The 21,475-nt window shown below is 43.9% G+C and overlaps 1 protein-coding gene across 1 annotated transcript in view; it reads right to left on the bottom strand.

Moving 5' to 3' along the window:
* Nucleotides 1-21,475, bottom strand: part of LOC126087063 (ATP-binding cassette sub-family A member 17-like) — a 99,686-nt gene that overhangs the window by 28,520 nt on the left and 49,691 nt on the right. Inside the window, exons 12-18 of the mRNA XM_049904040.1 lie at nt 18,367-18,521; nt 17,315-17,470; nt 16,930-17,140; nt 13,953-14,103; nt 7,420-7,518; nt 6,604-6,763; nt 4,028-4,334 (exon numbers count right to left, since the gene is read on the bottom strand). Coding sequence (XP_049759997.1) covers nt 4,028-4,334; nt 6,604-6,763; nt 7,420-7,518; nt 13,953-14,103; nt 16,930-17,140; nt 17,315-17,470; nt 18,367-18,521 — 1,239 coding nt within the window. The remainder of the gene's footprint in view (nt 1-4,027; nt 4,335-6,603; nt 6,764-7,419; nt 7,519-13,952; nt 14,104-16,929; nt 17,141-17,314; nt 17,471-18,366; nt 18,522-21,475) is intronic.

Genomic DNA, 21,475 nt, shown 5'->3' with positions numbered 1-21,475 from the left:
ACCGACCTCGCCAGATGGAATACACAGGAATCAAATCGACTACATCTGTGGAAAGAGATGATGGAAAAGCTCAATATCATTGGTCAGAACAAGGCCAGGGGACAACTGTGGAACGGACCATTAATTGCTCATATGCAAGTTCAAGTTGTAACTGAAGAAAATCAGAACAAATTCATGACAGCCAAAGTATGACCTTGAGTAAGTATATCCCACCTGAATTTAGAGACCATCTTAAGAATAGATTTGACACATTGAACACCAATGACTGAAGACCAGACGAGTTGTGGAATGACATCAAGGACATCATACGTGAAGAAATCAAGACGTCATTAAAAAGACAGGAAAGAAAGAAAAGACCAAAATGGATGTCAGAATAGTCTCTGAAACTTGCTCTTGAACTTCAAGCAGCTAAAGTGAAAGGAAGAAATGATGAAGTAAAAAATTGAACAGAAGATTTCAAAAGGCAGCTAGAGAAGACAAAGTAAAGTATTATAATGACATATGCAAAGAGCTGGAGATAGGAAATCAAAAGGGAAGAACACACTCAGCATTCCTCAAGCTGAAAGAACTGAAGGAAAAATTCAAGCTTGGAGTTGCAATAGTGGAGGATTCTATGGGGAAAATATTAAAAGACGCAGGAGAAGATGGAAGGAACACACAGAGTCATTATACCAAATAGAACTGGTTGACGTTCAACCATTTCAAGAGGTAGTGTATGATCAGGAACCGATGGTACTGAAGGAAGAAGTCAAAGCTGCGCTGAAGGCACTGGTGAAAAACAAGGCTCCAGGAATTGACGGAATATCAATTGAGGTGTTTCAACAAATAGATGCAGTGCTGGAAGCGCTCACTCGTCTACGCCAAGAAATTTGGAAGACAGCTAGCTACCTGGCCAACTGACAGGAAGAGATCCATATTTATGCATATTCCCCAAAAAGGTGATCCAACTGTGGAAATTATTGAACAGTACTGGGTTTTATCATTAATATCACATGTAAGCAAAATTTTGCTGAAGATCATTCAAAAGCAGCTGCAGCAGTATATTGACAGGGAACTGCCAGAAATTCAGGCTGGATTCAGAAGAGGATGTGGAACCAGAGCTATCACTGCTGATGTCAAATGGATCCTAGCTGAAAGCCAAGAATACCAGAACGATGTTTTATTGACTATGCAAACACGTTGGACTGTGCGGATCATAACAAATTTTGAATAACATTGCGAAGAATGGGAATTCCAGAACACTTCATTGTGCTCATGAGAAACCTGGACATATATCAAGAGGCAGCTGTTTGGACAGAGCAAGGGGATATTGCATGGTTTAAAGTCAGGAAAGGAGTGTGCTAGAATTGCACCCTTTCACCGTACTTATTCAATCTGTATGCTGAGCAAATAATCCAAGAAGCTGGACTATATGAAGAAGAACAGGGCATCAGGATTGCAGGAAGACTCATTAACAACCTGCAACATGCAGATGACACAACCTTGCTTGCTGAAAGTGAAGAAGACTTGAAGTACTTACTGATGAAGATCAAAGACCACAGCCTTCAGTATGGATTACACCTCAACATAAAGAAAACAAACCCTCACAACTAGACCAATAAGCAACATCATGATAAATGGAGAAAAGATTGAAGTTGTTAAGGATTTCATTTTACCTGGATCCACAATCAACAGCCATCGAAGCAGCATTCAAGAAATCAAAAGATGCATTGCATTGGGCAAATTTGCTGCAAAGGGCCTCTTCAAAGTGTTGAAAAGCAATGATGTCACCTTGAAGACTAAGGTGCGCCTGACCCAAGCCATGGCATTTCCAATCACATCATAATCATGGGAAAGCTAGACAATGGGTAAGGAAGGCTGAAGAATTGATGCCTTTGACTTATGGTGTTGGAGAAGAATATTGAATATACCACAGACTGCCAAAACAAATCTGTCTTGGAAGAAGTACAATCAGAATGCTCCTTAGAAGCAAGGATGGTGAGACTGTGACTTGCATACTTTGGACATATTGTCAGGAGGGATCAGTCCCTGGAGAAGGACATCATGCTTGGTAAAGTACAGGCTCAGCGGAAAAGAGGAAGACCCTTAATGAGATGGATTGACACAGTGACTGTAACAATGGGCTCAAGCATATTAACAATTGTGAGCATGGCGCAGGACTGGGCAGTGTTTCGTTCTTGATACATAGTGTCGTTATGAGTGGGAACCAACTGAAAGGCACCTAGCAACAACAGAGCTCTTGAGTCTTTAGTGCTGGAAGGGGTCTTCGGTCTTAACAACAATAAGAAATAGCATCATTGGCTGAATGCTCACTCAGTGCCAACTGTGCAAAGTGCTGAACAGGCACCCTGGCATGTCTTCCTCCCCACATTTCGGAGAGGCCGGGTCATTAGTCTCTCATTTCGTATATGAAGAATCCCAGCCTCAGGGAGGTAGGCGTTGTGATCCCTCATCCTAGCCATTTTTCTACATTATGTTCTGCATTTGGTCTCTTTACTTCAGTTTTTTAAAAACATAATTATTTTAAGTTTTTATTTTCAGTCAAAATAATACACGGATACAAATTTTAAAATCAAACAGTTATATACAACTTACAGTGGAAACAGGCAGTCTCCTGCCCTGCCCCTCACCATTCCCAGGGCCTGCTCACTAGAAAAAAGAGGGGACAACTTTTCAATTCCCTTGGCTACTGTGTCTTATATTTTTAAAGGACACGTTTAAGCCGCTTGCTCTTGATTCTTTAGTTCCAGGCGTTATCTACTGACGTCCTATTATGGAGACGAGGATCTGCTCTCCTACAGCCATCCCTGGCCCCTACAGCCTTCCCCTCCCCTTTCCCCCCATTAGAGTTAAAGCATAATTTTGGTGAAGTCGATTATCATGTGTTGAATTGTGTCTCCCAAAAATATGCGTATCGCTTTGGCTAGGCCATGATTCTCAGTATTGTGTGATTGTCCACTGTTCTGTCGTCCAATGTGATTTTCCCATGTGTTGTAAATTCTGTCTCTATCATGTTAATGAGATGGGTTTAGTGGCAATTGTGTTAATAAGGCAGAACTCAATCTACAAGGATTAGATTTTATCTTAAGCCAAACTCTCTTAAGACATGAAAGAGAGAAACGACCAGAGAGACATGGGGGACCTCATACCAGGGGGACCTCATACAGCCAAGAAACCCGGGGTCCCTGCACTGAGAAGCTCCTCCACAGGGGAAGATTAATGATAAGGACCTTCCCCCAGAGCTGACAGAGGAAGAGAAAGCCTTCCCCTGGAGCTGGCACCCTGCATTCGGACTTCTAGCCTTCTAGTCTGTGAGAGAATAAATTTCTCTTTGTTAAAGCCATCCACTTGTGGTATTTCTGTTATAGCAGCACTAGATAACTAAGACATTGATATTCAGGTTTGACATTACTATGACTAAGGAAAAACTATTCACAGCTGTACCATGTAGTACATTATGATTATGCCTCGTTTATGGAAATTTCCACCCCCCACCTGCTCCGGTGGTAATACTTTCCTTGTTTCCTCATGCACTTCCTTTTATAATGTTGTTGATTCTGACTCATAGCAACCCTGAGTGACAGAGTAGAACTGCCCCAGAGAGCTTCCTAGGCTGTAATCTTTAAGGGAGCAAATCGCCAGGTCTTTTCTCCCATGGAGCCGGTAGGAGAGCTGCAGATTTTGCAGTTAGCAAACACGCTCTTAACTGTTGCACCACCAGGGCTCCTTAGTTTTCTAATATCAATCACACCCTGACAGAAGTGTAAATTTCTCAGTAAATTCAAACACAGTGGGTTGTTTATTGGTTTCATTTTTGGCTGTCCTTTCATCCCTAGAAACACACACATGGCTTCATCTCCAGAAGGTGTCACTTTGCTGTCCTGTTGGAGTTTGAAAGATATTTTCTGAGACTGTCTGGCTACTCACTGTGACCTCGGACAGTGCCATGCGAAAGGACAAAGCCTCATGGCAAAGGCCACAATAGGCTGGCTTCAAGCACTGTTCTCCTCCTGCGCCTTGTACTTACCCGAGACCTCCAGAGGGATCTGTAATTCAGCCTCCAACATGTCTGTAAAGCGTTTTGAAAGGCGTGAGCTCAGACTGGAATTCTGAGAAATAAAGAATGGAACAATAGTTTGGCCATGTGTTTTCAAAGTCAGCTTCAATGGGACGTTTTCCATGCTCGATGCCTTGAGGTTGAATGACATGAGGCTGAATATAACGATCACCAGAGGCACCAGGATCTGTACTGACAGCATCATTGTCCAGTTGCGCCAAGAATATGTCATCCTTTTCAGGAACATGGCATAGAATTGTTGGCAGAAAAGATAGAACTACAATAAAAACAGGGGAGACATAGCATTAATGCGGTCACAGATAGAAACTGGCAGGCCGTCAGGTGGCCCCTGACGTCAGGTGTTCCCTCTTATGATAGCCATGAGAACTTTTCTGTTACATTGAAAATTTGCTTCTAGTGAAAATTCTTTGAACTTATGATTTGATTGGAGTCGAGTGGCAGAAAGAGAAGACACAGGCTAAGAAGAGTCTGGAAGAGCAGCCTGGACAGGTACAAAATATAAATAAGATGCAGTCTTTTTCCACTTACCAGATGGGCAAAAATGTAAAGCTGATGAGGATGTGGGGAAAATACCACTATTGGTGGGTCTTGTTTTTTTTTTTTTTTCCTTTTAGAAAACAAATTGGCTGTATGAATAAATTTAATATGCCCATAGTCTTTAACCCAGAAATTCTACTCCTAGTAATGTGCCCTACAGACACACCTGTATAAGTATTTAAGGTCCATGCACAAAGATGGCCTATCTCACTGCTAGGAAAAGTCAAAGGGCACAGGCATGTGCACAGAACAGGCCTGGTCGGGGAGGGACACCCTTGAGGTTAGCATTGGGCACTTCCACTTTGCTGCTCTGGGGCCCTGCAGAACTGGGGGTGTGAAGGGGGCCTTTAAGCCTCAGCCTCAGTGTCTTCTGTGCCACACTTTCCTCTTGGAAGGAGGCCTGGTGGGCAGGCATGAGTCAGGCATTTCTAAGGTCTTGGCAAAAACACTGACAAATACCCGAAATTCTCTACCAAACATTCTTATTCAACATGAGGTAGGCTACATTCATCTCCGGCATTTGTCAAAAGGCTCTTGCTTGAGATTGTACACTGAGAAATACTTCCCGAGAAGACTTGGAGCTGTCTCCAAAGCCAAGCTTGGCCAAGCGAAGCGTGGATAACCAATTGCTGGGGGTTGGAAAAGAGGCTCCTATTTGTATAGGACAGGAGACAGGCTAGACAACTCCAAGACCCTTTCCAACTCGACAGCTTACCCTTTCATATATCTGATTCAAAATTATAAAACAATGAAATCATTCTTTTCACTAATCCATGAAAATCAGTCTCATTATTTTACAATAATACCTTGTGGGTAGCTAAATCAAGACCACCTTATAATGGGGTCTTAAAAGCTTGTAAGTAGCCATCCAAGGCACAACAATTGGTCTCTATGTGCCTGAACTACAGAGGAAGAAGAGAGTCAGGAATAGGAAGAAGATACAGAATGTGTGGCTAATTGTCTCCATGAATAATTGCCTCCTTTGCCATGAGACCAGAAGAACTGGATGGTGCCCAACTACCATTACCGAGCATTTTGATCAAAGATTCCATAGAAGAATCCTGATCAAAAGGGGGAAAATGTAGAACAAAATTTCAAATTCTCGTGGACTCCAGACTTCCTAGAGCTATGAAGTTTGGATGAACTCCCAAAACTATTGCCCCGAGATAATCTTTAAACCTGAAACCAAAAATAGCCCTAAAATCTTTTTTAAAATCAAACAATAGTTTAGCTCAACTAGTAAAAAATGCCTGCCTTGAGCTCTTATAAGAGCTACCTATATGGGCTCGAACAGGTCACAGCAACTTGAAAGACTGGACAGGAAATTTAGGGGGCAGTGAATTTATGCTAATGGGGAAAGAACAACTCAGAAAAGGAGGACGAGAATGGTTATGCAACTCAAAGAATGTAGTCGATGTCACTAAATGATACATGTAGAAACTGTTGAATTGGTGTATGTTTTCCTGTGTATATTTTCAACAACAACAACCAAATAAATAAGATTATATTAAAAAAAAGATCACTTTATAAAATGCACATCAATATTCTTTCTTTAACATTACAAGAATGCAACAGGTTGTCCACATGTCTCACAGGATATATTTTTAAATTTTACATTCCAATTGGAACAATACATGATTGGTTTCTCAGTGAAAGATTAAACAGAGTTTTTGGCTAATAGTTTTAGTGTTTTTATTCTTTCTTCTTACTGATGAGAGGAGTGGCCAAGATCTTTACTATGAGCTTTTCTGATACTTTCTTCCATCAGGTTAATTCCAGTCAGAAAACACCATCACTTTGCCTTGAAGGGGAGCAGATAGCATGGTATTGCTCACACCTGGCAGAGTCAGTCTTTTACACCTGAAACGTGCACATTTTCCTTAGGCCCTGTAAAAGGTTGATACATGCACTTCTTGAGGGAATGATAGTATGATTCCAAGAATTAGCCACACTCTGCTTCCTTGCCTGTATTTGGTGTAAGCGCTCACCCCGGTGTTCTGCTCGATGGGCAGGCCCGTCTGCACTGAGAAAATCCTTGAATGAAGACATTTAATTTTATCAACAGGAACTCTGTTAACCAGTGACCGGGAATTTATCGAGAATTTGCTGACTCGGGTATCTGCAGTACATTCTACCAATTTATTAACCCTGGGCCAAACAAAAAACAAATACAAATTCTCAAAATCACAGAACATTTCGTTTCACTTGGATTTAAAGAATGAAGGTCAAATTATGTAAAAAAAAAAAAAGGGCAAAATAATGAGGGAAAAAGGAGCTGCCACACTTAGAATAGTCTATACTGGCTAGCAAGGTCTTAGATGTGAACTGAGTGATGCTAAACAGGATTCAGCAGAGCTTCCAGACTAAGATGGACTAGGAAGAAAGGCCCAGGCTTCTGAAAACCAGCCCATGAAAACCCTAGTAGAAAATATAAAATAAAATGATAGACACAAATTTGAATGTATCACAAGTAATACCTGTTAATGGACTACTTGTTCCAGTTAAAAGACACCTATTGCCAGACTGGATAAAGTAACTTACCTGTTACCCACACCACTTCTGCCAGTTTACCTGCTGGGCCTTGTTGAGGCCTTCCAAGACTTGGGCCTGTGTCCCTGCTTCATGACCCTCACATTGCTTAGTGGGTGACATCATATTCAACACTATCCCCATGATCCAACACCCCATCACTGGAAGTACCGGTAGAGGGTACTTCCAGTGACGACCATTCAGTGAGGATGGTGGTCTCTAGGATCCCCTCCAGCCCTGAGGTTCTTGGCATTTACAGTTTTGCACTTGCTTACCGAATGAAGACCTCCTCCATGGTGGTCACAGAGGCTCCGAAGCTGGAGATGCCCAGCTCCTCCTGCCTCCGCTCCAGGTCAGAAAAGAGAGATTCAAACCTGGAAGGAAAACATAGTTTTACTTCTGGAAGGTGAAAGGGGAACCTCCCCCCTGCTTTGGCTCTCCACCGAGGAAAATGCATGGGTTTTGGAATCCAATCCCAACTTTGTGTAACCCCGTGAACTCAGTTTCTCTTGAACAGTGAGGGTAATGGTGTTTACTTCAGAAGGTTCCCACAAGGAATAAACATAACAGGTGCCTCACCCATTTTAGATGGAAAGTGAATACAGTGAAACCAGCGAGAGCCAGAACTTGACAGGACTGCCTTGTTTTTCTCAGTCTCAAAAGTTTTCTGCCTTTGACAGGGTGCAGTCTTACCACTTTTTCTACTGCTTGTTTTTGTGGAAAATATTTGTGTTTTCCTTTTCTAACAGGCTTCTGCCTTACACAGGTTCTTGTTTTTGCAGGTTTTACTGTATTTATTTATTTCTATTCTTTTCTTTTCTTTTTTTTTTTTTTGAGTAGAAAGAAAAAGCAATACTATTTTTGGAGTGCTTACTAAATGTCACGGGCCATTCTAAGCCATTTTACGTGTATTAACTCAGTTAGTCCTTTTAACAGCTCTTTGAAGACTGTGCAGAAGAGCCAGGACTAAACTCAGGCAGTCCATCTCCAAAGCAGTGCTTTGAAAGGTTATGCAAACGAATAAAGACATGAATTCTTAACACTCTGCTAACCTTGAGCCTTCCCTCATTCCTGCTTTCATTTTTTTGAACTGAAGGAATCCCGGCTTTTTGAGCACCCAGTGGACCTGCCCTGTTGCACCATAGCTGAATGACTGTCCCTGCCCATTGGACAACAAGGTGAAAAGTATCGTGACTACAGACAAGCAAACAACAAAGAACCCACAGCCTGCCTGTCCAGACATAACCAAATAAAACAAAAAACCAGGACAAAAGAAACAAATCTACAATCAGAAAACAAAGAAAATAACTACTGAATGTCCCAAAGACAGCAGTCAATATCAAAACACATTAAAAAACAGGACAGGATGGGTCCAGTAGATGTCCAAAATAAAATACTTGATGACTTTCCAGTAGAAGAAAAGGCACTAGAACTACCTGACAGGGAATTCAAATCTCTAATATTCAGAGCAATCCAAGAGTTGAAGCAAAAAGCAGACAAAAATGAGGAAAAAATAGACAAATTTTTGGAAAAGACAGACAAATTCATGGAAAATACAGACCAAAAAAAAAAAAAAAAGGAACAATTCAGGAAAGTAATACAGGAACAAAATGCCAAAATAAATTCACAACTAGAAATCGTACAAAAGCAACATACAGAAATCCAAGAGATAAACAACAAGATTTCAGAAATGGGCAGTGTCATTCACAGAAGGGCTGAGGAGCAGGTTTGAACCAATGGATGACAGAGTCAGCGAAATTGAAGACAAACACTTGGATACAATTCTGTTTGAGGAAAAAGTGCAAAGGAAAATGAAGAAACCCTGAGAATTATGTGGGATACAGTCAAAAGCAAAAATTCGTGAGTGATCAGAGATCCAGAACAGGGAGAGAAAATGGAAAACACAGAGAGGATCACAGAAGAATTGCTGACTGAAAACTTCCCTAATACCATGAATGATGAAAAGCTGACCATCCAAGATGCGCAACGAATCCCATATAGGATAGACCCCAAAAGAAAAACACCAAGGCATATCATAATCACACTCGCTAAAACCAAAGACAAAAAATCCTGCGAGCAGCTCAAGAAAAACAAAAAGTCACATTTAGAGGAGAAACAATAAGACTAAGCTCTGATTATATGGCAGAAAACATGCAGGCAAGAAGGCAATGGGATGACATATATAAAACCTTGAAAGAAAAAAACTGCCAACCACGAATAATATATCCTGCAAAACTTTCATTCAAATATGATGAAATTAGGACACTTCCAGATAAACAGAAATTAAGGGAATATGTAAAACCAAACCAAACTTACAAGAATTATTAAAGGGAGTCCTTCAGTCCGAGAATAAACAACATCAGACCACAGCCTGAATCTAGGATGCAAGATTGTACCAGCCAGGAACCAACCTAGGAAATGAACTCTCAGGGACTATCCAAAACCAAAAGAATTGCAACAGGGAACCAGAGAGGTTAATCTGTAAATGACAACAACGTCAGAATAATAAAAGAAGGAATAAACGGTATAGATATAGAACTCTCTAATGGAGAGGAAAGCAAGGCGATACCAAGTAATAACAGACTGGTTCAAACCTAGGAAGATGCGGTTCAAGGTAACTAAAAAGAAAGTTAACAAACCTACTTATCAAAATAAAGAAGAAAAACATAAAGTCTCAATAAAAACAAAATTTACAAAAACAAAAGAAATGAAAAAGAAATCCACAAGGAACTCAGTACAGGACATTATGCTGAGTGAAATAAGTTAATCGTAAAAGGACAAATATCGTATGAGACGACTACTGTAAAAACTCATGAAAAGGTTTACGTACAAAAAGAAACAATATTTGATGGTTACGAGGGGGGGGGTAGGGATGTAAAAACACTTAATAGACAAAAGATAAGCAAGCAGTAACTTTGGTGAAGGGTAAGACAGTACACAGTACTAGGGAAGCCAGCACAACCTGTACAAGGCAAGGTCATGGTAGCTCCATAGACACATCCACACTCCCTGAGGGACCAAATTGCTGGGCTGAGGGCTGTGGGGACCATGGTCTCAGGGAACATCTAGCTTAACTGGCATAACAGAGTTTATAAAGAAAATGTTCTACATTCTACTTTGGTAAGTAGCATCGGGGGTCTTAAAAGCCTGTGAGCGGCCAGCTAGCATACTCCATTGGTCTCACCTGTTCGGGAGCAAGGACGAATGAAGAAAACTAAAGACACAAGGGAAAGATTAGTCCAAAGGAGTAATGGGCCACATCTACCATGGCTTCCACCAGACTGAGTCCAGTACAACTAGATGGTGCCTGGCTACCTCCACTGACTGCTCTGACAGGGGTCACAATAGAGGGTCCCAGACAGAGCTGGAGAAAAATGTAGAACAAAATTCTAACTCAAAAAGAAAGACTAGACTTGCTGGCCTGACAGAGACTGGAGAAACTCTGAGAGTATGGCCCCCGGACACCCTTTCAGCTCAGTAATGAGGCCACTCCTGAGGTTCACCCTTCAGCCAAAGGTTGAACAGGCCCATGGAACAAAACAAGACTAAAGGGGTGTACCAGCCCTGGAGTAGGGACTGGAAGGCAGGAAGGAGCAGGAAAGTTGGTAATAGGGAACCCGGGGTTGAGAAGGGAGAGTGTTGACATGTCATGGAGTTGTTAACCAACGTCACACAACAATGTGTGCACTAATTTTTTGATAAGAAACTAGTTTGTTCTGTAAACCTTCATCTAAAGTTCAATAATAATAATAAAAAAAAAACGCATTGTAAAAAAAATAAAACAAAAAGGGGTCTAAATATGCTGCCTCCTTTTTCTTACCTCCCATGTGTTTCTCTTTAACTCATACCCTTCCGTCTACACTGTGCTTTACAAGATCATCATGGGCCTCCATCTTACCAAAGGCAGTAGTGACTTCCCTTCTTTATTTAAAAAAAATTTTAGGTACTATTTCATACCTGGAGTCCCTGAATGGTGTAAATGGTTAAGTACTTGACTACTAGCCAAAAGGTTGGCAGTTCAAATCCACCCAGAGACACCTTGGAAGACAGGCTTGGCGATCTGCTTCTGAAACCCAAACCAAAAACAAAAACAAAAGAACTCATTGTTGTTGAGTCGATTCTGACTCATAGCAACCCTATACGACAGAGTAGAACTGCCCCATAGGGTTTCCAAGGAGGGGCTGGTGGATTCAAACCGCTGACCTATTGGTTAACAGCCAGGCTCTTAACCACTGTACCACCAGGGCTCTTCTGAAATGTCATAGCCTTGAAAACCCTATGGAGCAGTTCTACTCTGCACATGTTAGTTGCCATGAGTTAGAATCGACTTCAGGGCAACTAACACAACAACATTTTGTATCTACAAGTATAAGGTGTAATAATAAAATGAGCCTGGTAAACCCACAATTCAACCTAAGATCTAAAACGTAGTGATAACTTCCTATCCAGATCATACTTGACCTCATGATATCAATTATGTAGTTAACCCATTCCTTTCTTCTTGAAACACTCTTCTCTCTAGGCTTCCTTGAACAGTTTTGCTCCTTGCTACACCTCTGGCTATGCCCACAGGGTGGTGGGGAGGCTGGAAGACAGTTTTGAAAGGGGTGGTCGTCAAAAGATCAGTTTTAAGCACTTTACATCTGAAATACCTGTGAGACGCCCCAGTGGAGACATAGGAAGGCAGCTGGACATACATGAATCTAGAGGTTGAGGAGGTAAACTTGGGACTCAGCAGCTTACTGAGGTGTTTAAAGTCATAGAGAGAGATGAGGTCATGGAATAAGGAAGTGCAGAGAAAGAAGAAAACAGGACATATGATCAATCCCTGAGGCACACCTCAATTTTGAAGCTCTGCAGAGAGGGCGGACGATGCAAAGAAGACTGGGAAGGAGCAGCTTCATCAAGAGGAATGGAGAACAAGCACAAATACATGAAATTAGAATTGAGAGTTGAGAAAAGACCACAGACACAGAAGGATGAAAGGGCAATGTTTTGCAAAATTTTAAGCTAATATATTAGAAAACCTGATTGAAATAGATGATCATCTTGAAAAATAATTTTATTAAAACTGACTCAAGAAGTACTAGAAGGTTTTTTATAAATCTAGTAAGTTTTTATCAAATATTTAAGGAAAAGATAATTTGGATGTTATTCCAATTCTTGTAGAGAGAAGAGAATGTAAAAAAATACTCCCCACTTCTTTTTAATAATCCAGTTTAATGTAATTCCAGTTCATTGAAAGAATAATACACCATGTTGAAAGGGCTGTTTGATTTTAGGATTAATTAACATAATTTACCATATTCAATCCAATCCAATCCCATTGCCATCGAGTTGATTCCAACTCATAGTGACTCTATAGAATAGAGTAGAACTGCCTTATAGGGTTTCCAAGGCTGTAATTCTTATGGAAGCAGACTGCCACATCTTTCTCCAGTAATTTACCACATTAGTATGTCAAAAAGAAACACCATGTAATCATCCACATAAATGAGAAAAATACTTTTGCTAAAATTCTACATTCATTGCTATTTTTTAAAGTTAGAAAAATAATTTATTCTCAACATTTCTTTTTCAACATAGTTAAAAAATACCTCAAGCCAAAATATATTTAGATGACTTAAATTTTTTATATCAAAAATTAAACTATGAAAGTACTATAAAATATACCACAGAAAATTTTTACAGTCTAGAGTGAGGGAGGTTTTCATAGGAATAACACCAAGACCAAAATTATAAAAGGATGAATTGGTTGATTGTAAATTTCTGAATGGCAAAGAGCGCATGCACACACACACACAATCTCATATTAAACTGAACACAAAACAGAAACAAGGATTCACTTTTGCTTCTAGACATGATGGAGTAACTGATACAAGACATGCCCTCCCACCGTAAACAAGTATAAAACTGGACAGAAATATATGAAGTAAGGTCAGATATTACACAATGGGTAGCCCAGGATCATGGTTCTTGAGACAGAGAAAACACCAAGGAGACACTTATATTTGCCCCAGCTCTGTGGCTTGGGGCACTTGCCAGAACATGGTCTGAGAACTTAGAGAACTTTTTATAAGCTAGAAAGAGAGTCAGCTGAAGAAGTTGCTTCTCCAGAGTATGTTGGTATGTTAAAGGAGACGACCCAGTGGAGAGCGAAACTGAGGTGGAGATGAGAGAGGAGGCATTCAAACAAGTGACTTCTTGAGAAGGTAAGGTGGCTGGGGTCTGAGCTGGTGTTGAAGGACAGGGTTTAGATAGGAGAAGCACTTTCTCAGCTGTAACAAGACGGAAGAAAGACAAGAATGAGTGCAGGAGTGTGCAGGATTGGAAGTTTGCAATAGGGATGTAACAGGGTTCCTGCTTGATGGTTTAAATTTTCTTGGTGAGGTATACGGTAAGATTTCCGTCTGAGAGTGACACGGGGGACTTGGGAGAAAAAGAGGGGGAAGTGTCGTAAGCCTGTTTGAGGTCTAAACTAAAGAAAAGTCAAGTAAAGTCTTCATCTGAGCTCAGTAATGTGGGTGCAAGCAACTACAGTTCACACCATAAAGGGCCCCTATAAGCCCTTGAAAAGCTCAGACTTGAACCTGAGGGCAACTGGGAGCCATTGAGGGCTTTTAAGGAGAGAGCTGACATGACAGAATCCTTGTTTCCAAAGCTTTCTCTGGCTGTGGTGTTGTCTTTTCAGGGAATGGCAATGCCAAAGGCCTGGAGGTCCAGGCCCTCACCTAGTTGAGCGCCCTTGCCAAGGGTGGGAAGCAGGAGAGATGGTGCTGAACCATTTCGTCAGCCCTCTCAGCCGTACCTGTGTGTGCTGTCTTTGGGAAGGATGAATGTTAGTTCCTCTCCCATGCTGGCCTCCAGAACTGCATTGGGGACGTGGTGGTAAATCAGATGAGCGATTTCCTCCGTGTCACACTGAGGCTTTCTCACTAAAGTCATGTAATATCCTGAACCTGAAACACCAGGTAAAGACCATGAGACTGCTTTGCTGGCGACGCTTCTCTTCTCTGGCCATGATTGGCTTCCTGCAGCTTAGACTGGGACAGCTCCACGGAAAGGAAATATAGAGAGCCCCGTGGTGCTACGTTTAACCCACAAAGAGCTTGCCTGGGAAGCTTCTCAATGCTGTTCTTGAGAGTCTGGCCTTCTGCTCTATAACTGGAGGTGGAATTGGCAAGTTTGAGAAGCCCTGGTGGCACGGTAGCTAAAACCTCAGCTGCTAACCAAAAGGTCAGCGGTTCGAATCCACCGGCCACTCCACAGGAGAAAGATGTGCCAGTTTGCTTCCATAAAAATTACAACCTTGGAAACCCCATGGGGCAGTTCTACTCTGTTCTACAGGGTCGCTAGGAGTCATAATTGACTCAGTGGGAATGGAATGGCGAGTTTAGCGATGCTGAGCTAAATGAAGAGCCGCAGTGAGGGGGCTCTTCCTTTAGGTGATAACTAACTCGAGGAATGGAGACTTGTTAGGCAAAGGCTTTGAAAGTGAAGGTAAAGAGCAAAGATATCTGCACAACCGTTAAATTGTATTTTTGAGGATGTATACCTTGTGGCATTCTAAATATTCTTTGAGGGTAACAGTTACTGTTATGCTGGTGATTTATTTACTCAGCAGATGCGACAGACACTGCTCCAGGTGCTGGGGATATGGAAGTGAATGAAACAGTCGAAACCCCCTACTGTTACCAAGAGTGGGGAACAGACAACAAACAAGGTAAGTGAATAAAATTTATAGAATATTAAAGACTGAGAGTAGACCCTGGGTGATACAAACAGTTAACTGCACTCGGCTGCTAACCCAAAGTTTGGGGGTTCAAGTCTACCCAGGGGCACCTTGGAAGGAAGGCCTGCCGCTCTACTGAAAAATCAGCTGTTGAAAACCCTGTGAAGCACAGTTCTACTCTGACACACGTGGGATTGCCATGAGTTGGAGTTGACTTGATGTGACTGGTTGTAAATAATGAGAGGGACTAAAGAGGAAAATAAACAGGGAAGGGGAGGGCATGCAGTGGTGTGGTTTTAAACAGGGTGAGGAAGGAAGGCCTCACTGACAAGATGACATCTGCATAAGGAGCTGAAGGCAGCTAAGCGGTGACCTGAAGAAGAGCAAGCAGGAGGCACAACACTGCAGTAGCTGACACAGGAGCATTTGAACCACAATGCTGGCTCGGCCATGGATTCAGTGGGCAAGAGCTGAGCAAAGAGGCAGGAGAGTGCGAGGTCAAGGTTGGGGCGATAAAGCCAGGCTAAGTATGGCCCATGGGCCCCTGAGGACTTTGGCTGTCACTGAGTGAGGGCAGTGACGGGAGGGTCTGAGCAGTAGAGTGACTGGCTCGTCCTGACAGTGGGGCTGAAGACAAAGTAAGGATGTGGAAGGGCATAGGCAGGGGCATTGGCTTGGATGGAGGGAGGTGCTGGCTTGGGCCAGGGTCCAGAAGGCAGCCAGAGGTGGTGAGAAGCTGACAGATCCGGCATATGTCTGGAAGGAAAGGCCACAGGGTTTGCATATGGGTCAGTTATTTTGGCTGTGAGAGAAATGAGTCAGGGGCCGTCAAGGTTTGGCTGAGCCCCTGGAAGGACAAGGAAAGCTGAAGGTAGGGAGAGGAGGGAGCCTGCCAGGGTGGGTGTGGGGGTGCAGAACTCACGGGCCCAGGCTTTGGCTAAGTCTGAGATGTCTGTTCATCTCTACATGGAGATGTGAACGGGCAGTGCAGCATATGAATGTGGAGTTCAGGTGAGAGGTCCAGGTGAGGTATGAATATTTTCAGCTCAGAGAGGTATTTTTTTTTTTTTTAATTTTTGTTGTGCTTTAAGTGAAAGTTTACAAATCAAGTTGGACTTTCATACAAAAATTATAAACACCTTGGTATATATTCCTAATTGCTCTCCCCCTAATGAGAAAGCACAGTCCTTCCCTCCTCTATTTCTTTTTGAGTCCATTCGGCTGGCTTCTGACCCTCTCTACCCTCTCATCTCCCCTTCAGACAGGAGACACCAACATAGTCTCATGTATGTACTCGATCCAAGAAGCTCATTCTTCACCAGTATCATTGTCTACCCTATAGTCTAGTCCAATTCCTGTCTGAAGAGTTAGCTTTAGGAATGGTTCCTGTCTTGGGGTAACAGAAAGTCTGGGGACCATGTCCTCCGGGGTCATTCTAGTCTCAGTCAGACCATTAAATCTGGTCTTTTTACGAGAATTTGGGGTCTGCATCCCACTACTCTCCTGCTCTCTCAGGGGTTCTTTGTTGTGTTCCCTGTCAGGGCAGTCATCGGTTGTAGCCGGCACCATCTAGTTCTTCTGGTTCAGAGAGGTATTTAAAGCCATGAGATAACGAGATCACTAAGTCAGCAAGCAGAGAGAGAAAAGAGAGGTGTTGAAGTTGCCTCCACAGTCAGAGGCAGGAGTGAGGTGAAGGAGCAGCCAGAGGCAGAGGAGAGGAACCAAGAGAGTGCGGGCTCCTGGAGAGCAAGGGGAGGGAGGGTGCTTGAACTGGGGCTGCACGAGGCTGACAACCTGGTTTAGAAATAACAGCCCCCACATGCTACCTCACTCCTGGAAGAACATAGCATCTTAATCTCTGTTTCAGAGGTCGGACACTCAGGCTGAGAAAGGATAAGCTAACTGGGCCAATGGGCTGCCCAGGCAGTAAGCTGGCAGAATGGGAACTCAGATACAGGTTTTCTGACTCCAAGTCTCTGAGATTCTTTTCCCTTCATTCCTTTGCCCTTCTCACAAACCCCTCTCCACAGCCTGTGCCCACCCACGCACTCACCGTATTTCTGCTTGAGGAACAGAGACGACCCGCAGCACTGCAGCTCCCCCTTGGCCATGATGGCAATGCGGTCCCCCAGGAGGTCGGCCTCGTCCATGAAGTGGGTGGTCAGCAGGATGGTGCGGTCACTCTTCTGCTGCTGGAGCAGGTCCCAGATGGCCCTCCGGGAGATGGCATCCATGCCTGAGGTGGGCTCATCCAACATCAGCACCTGAGATCATGGGGCAGCCTTGTGATGTAGGCAGGGTCACGCTGGGCCCAGCGTGGCGGCCCCGTGGGCCCCGGGCAGCCCAGGTCCAGTTCCACGAAGTCGTGTTCGGACCACCCCACGCCGGGTTTCCCTCCTGTGGCTGAGGGGGCTGGCCACATGTGAGGGACCTCGTACCTCGGAGCCCGCGATGAGGGCAATGCCGATGGACAGCTTGCGTCTCATGCCCCCACTCAGGAACTTGCTCGGGGAGTCCTGCTTGTCCTCCAGGTCGAGGGTGTGCAGCATCTCCTGAACTTCCTCCCTGCACTTCTGAAGCGACAGTCCTTTCAGCTGCAATGGCGGGGACCACAGAGAAATCAGATCAGGCGCTTTGACAAAGGATGACCCCCTCAAGCAAGCATTATGCTTGTATATGCATAAAATGGAAACCCTGGTGGCGTAGTGGTTAAGAACTACAGCTGCTAACCAAAATGTCAACAGTTCGAATCCACCAGGTGCTCCCTGGAAGCTCTATGAGGCAGTTCTACTCTGTCCTACAGGGTCACTATGAGTCACTGGACGGCAACGGGTTTTGGTTATGCATAAAATAGACACAAGAAGGAAACACGAGAAACTTACAACCTTCAGAGAGAGGAATCCGCAAAAAGTCTTTTGTATTCTGAACCATGTAAACATATGACTCATTAAAAGTAAAAGAAAAAAAAAAAAAAACTCAAAAAACAAACCCATTGCTGTCCAGTTGATTTCAACATAGCAACCCCATAGGACAGAGTAGAACTGCCCCACAGGGTTTCCAAGGAGTGGCTGGTGGATTTGAACTGCTGACTTTTTGGTTAGCATCTCAGCTCTCAATCACTGGGCCACCAGGGCTCTGAGGAATGGGGAGTGACTGTTTAGTGGGTGTTTCTTTAAGGGCAACGAAAATGTTCTGGATTTAGACAGTGATGATGGCTGCACAACATTGTGAATACGCTAAAAACCACTGAATTGTACACTTTAGAATGGTTAAAACAGTGAATTTTATGGCAATAAAATTATGTAATAAACACATAAAATTAAAATATAATACTTTTAGAAACCCTTTAACTCAGGAGTCTTGACTTAAATGCACTCCCCTCCCTCCACCCTGCCCTGAATGCTCAGAGAATGATGGCCAGAGGAGGTTGCGAGACCCTCCAAGGTTGGGGCAGAGAGTTGTAGGCCAAACCCCTGCCCCGCCGACTCACCCGAGCATAGAAATAGAGGTGTTCTGAGACTGTCAGGTCATAAAATAAGATGTCATGCTGGGGGCACCAGCCCAAGCTCTTCTGAACTTGAACCAAGTCTTCTGAAATTTCATAGCCGTTGATATAAACCCGTCCACTCGAAATGGGGAGGAGACCTAGAACCAGTGAAGACACATCCCAGAGTCACCGCCAGTCAGATCGAACAGCAGAACAGGGGTGGAGGGCACCCTCGGGCTCATCTACTTGTTCTCACACAGACTGCGGTACATGTGGGTATAACAAGTAACAAGTAACGTGGAACAATGCTAGTATCTGACTTGCCTCCTTGACTGCTTGGCCTGGGGGTCTAGCTGGACCGCTCTTCATGCAGGGAGAGCCTCACAAGTCTACTTAGGAGGGGAGGCCTTCCCTAAGGGGCCACAGTCACTGCCAGGAGCAGCAAGGCCTATGTCTGAGAGAGGCCCATGCCCCAGAGACACTACTGTGCTCCAGTCCAGGAGGCAGGTGTGCTCGGTCCCAAGCCCAGACCCAAACGAGCCCAACCAGCATATATCTGCTGGGCCAAGACCTGACTTTTATGTTCCGGGCACCAGAGGGACAACCAAGGCACCTCAGACCCAGCTTCACTCCTTTACTGCTCTTCAGATGCGCTTGCTGGAAAGTGCACCTGCAAGCCACCGAGGGGAGCTGGGACAAGCTGACATTGAGAGCCCAGGAGATGGGTGTGCTGCGTGCAAACAGGAAGCACTCGTTGGCTTTTGGAGCCCCTTTTGGGTTGGAAATGCATCAGTCTGAGCCAGGATTTACACGTGTTTGTTGTTGCTGAGTGTCCGGCTCATAGCAACCCTATATGACAGTGTGCAACTGCCCCATAGGACTTTCTAGGCTGTAATCTTTACGGGAGCAGAGTGCCTGGTCTTTTCTCCCACAGGACCACTGGTGGGTTCAAACTGCCAACTTTTGAGTTAGCAGCCAAGTCATTAACCACTTCATCACCAGAGCTCCTCTTACACACGTTAAGCCTTCGGTAAACATGTTTTTCTTGAACTGATGAGTTTTCAAATTCCACAGATCATCATTTTTGCCCATGGAACGGAAGAGAATTATTTAGGCATAAAAAATATTCTGAAATCCTGGCAATCGCCTCTGGTGATCAAAAGCAAATGGGTGGAGTGTCTTGTTAAGAGATTCCTGCTGCCTTATTGTTGCTGGAAGTTTCTATCTGAGAAGAAACATATAAGTACCATTCACAGCTTCTCAATAGTGCTTGTCATATGCCCTGAGCATATGAGATTAAGTTCTTCAGATTTACTGAAAGAGCTAAAGATCCTTTCTCCTGGTACAGGGAACACTGAATGTCCAGATGCCACATTGTTGTTGTGTGCTGTCCGGTCGATTCTGACTCATGGCGATGCCATGTGACAGGGTAGATGTAAAAATGTCATGGGGGCAGCATCTGACCTCCTCTAACTTCACAAAGGGAAGGAGAATCAAGATCAATAGCCCAAGGCTGATTCCTGTGAGGGGGAGGTCAGACGTGCCTCTCCTTTCTAACTTTTTTACCAATTGTGACACCAACTGTCCCTTTCACGGCACTCTCTGCTTCCCGGCTGGGTTGGATAATTCATTGCAGTGGCCACACAGAACTCACAGACCATGTTGTTATTGTTAGGTGCTGTCTAGCCGGTTCCAACTCATAGCAACCCTATGCAAAACAGAATGGAACGCTGCCCGGTCCTGTTCCATCCTCACAATTGTTGCTACGCTTGAGCCCACTGTTGCAGCCACTGTGTGAATCCATCTTGTTGAAGGTCTTCCTCTTTTTTGCTGACCCTCTATTTTACCAAGCTTGATGTCCTTCTCCAGGGACTGGAAATAGTCTCCAGGGACTCCTGATAACATGTCGAAAGTATGTGAGATGTAGTCACACCATCCTTGGCTCTAAGGAGCATTCCGGCTGTACTTCTTCCAAGATAGATCTGTTCGTTCTTTTAGCAGTCCATGTTATATTCAATTTCTTCGCCAACACCACAATTCAAAGGCATCAATTCTTCCTTGGTCTTCCTTATTCATTGTCCATCTTTTGCTTGCATATGAGGTGATAGAAAACACCATGGCTTGGGTCAGGTGCATCTTAGTCCTCTAGGTGACATTTTTGCTTTTCAACACTTATTTGGTTTATTACAGAAGTAACAAGTTAAATTCAGGTTCAGAAATGCTTAGGATACAGTTCTTTGATCAGGACAGCTTTTTTTTTCAGCCGCGCTGCCGGCACGCCTCCCTCTGGCCCCTCGTCCTCTGCCTTGCCCGGGCAGGTGTTATAGAACTCTTTTCACTCTGATGATGAGTGCCCAGAGGAACCCCATTCCGCCAGTAACCCTTGGTCCGAAGGCACTCAGCATTCTTGCTCCCTGGGCCACACTATGCCCTGCTGGTCTCCTGTTTCTGCTGTCTCTGGTGCCACCATTTCTCTGCGCCTGCTTCTCATTGTCTCTTGCTCTGTCCACTGTTACTGCTCTCTCTCTCTCTGTCTCCTGGGTCTAGGAGGTTCTCAGCACAGAGATCCTGTGTCCAAAGGACTCGCTTCACTCCTAGCTCTTCTTGGTGGTAGTCAGGTCCCCCACTTCCCGCCTCTCGGATGGCTCACTTTAAGCCTATTGGGATGGCAAAACCAATCAATCCCCTCATTAGGGTTCCACATACCTTATTTACATGGTCCCACCCCCACAAGGGTGCCATGCACCTTATGTGCATTATTGGCAAGCTGTCCAATCCCCTAGGTAGGCCACAAGCACCTTATTTGCATAGCCCCACCCAATCATTTGGTGAGAGTTACAAGACCATGGTGAGAAAGGCCATATAAAAGCAATCCATTGCAACACGGTAGAACTGCCCCATAGGATTTTCTTAAGGGGAGCAGATCGCCAGGTATTTTCTCCTGTGAAGCCACTGATGGGTTTGAACAGCCAATTTTTCGGTTAGCAGGTGACCGCTTAATCATTGTGCCACCAGGGCTCCTTAGACTCTACATAGATGGTTTAAAAAAAAAAAAAAAACTATAAAAAATGCTTCCTACTAAAATGGTAATGAAATCTCATGAGGGGGGATG

Source organism: Elephas maximus, chromosome 12, assembly GCF_024166365.1.
Source record: "Elephas maximus indicus isolate mEleMax1 chromosome 12, mEleMax1 primary haplotype, whole genome shotgun sequence".
Classification (NCBI taxonomy): domain Eukaryota; kingdom Metazoa; phylum Chordata; class Mammalia; order Proboscidea; family Elephantidae; genus Elephas; species Elephas maximus.
Note: the sequence above shows the minus strand (reverse complement) of the source record. Positions and strands in the feature narration are given on the sequence as shown.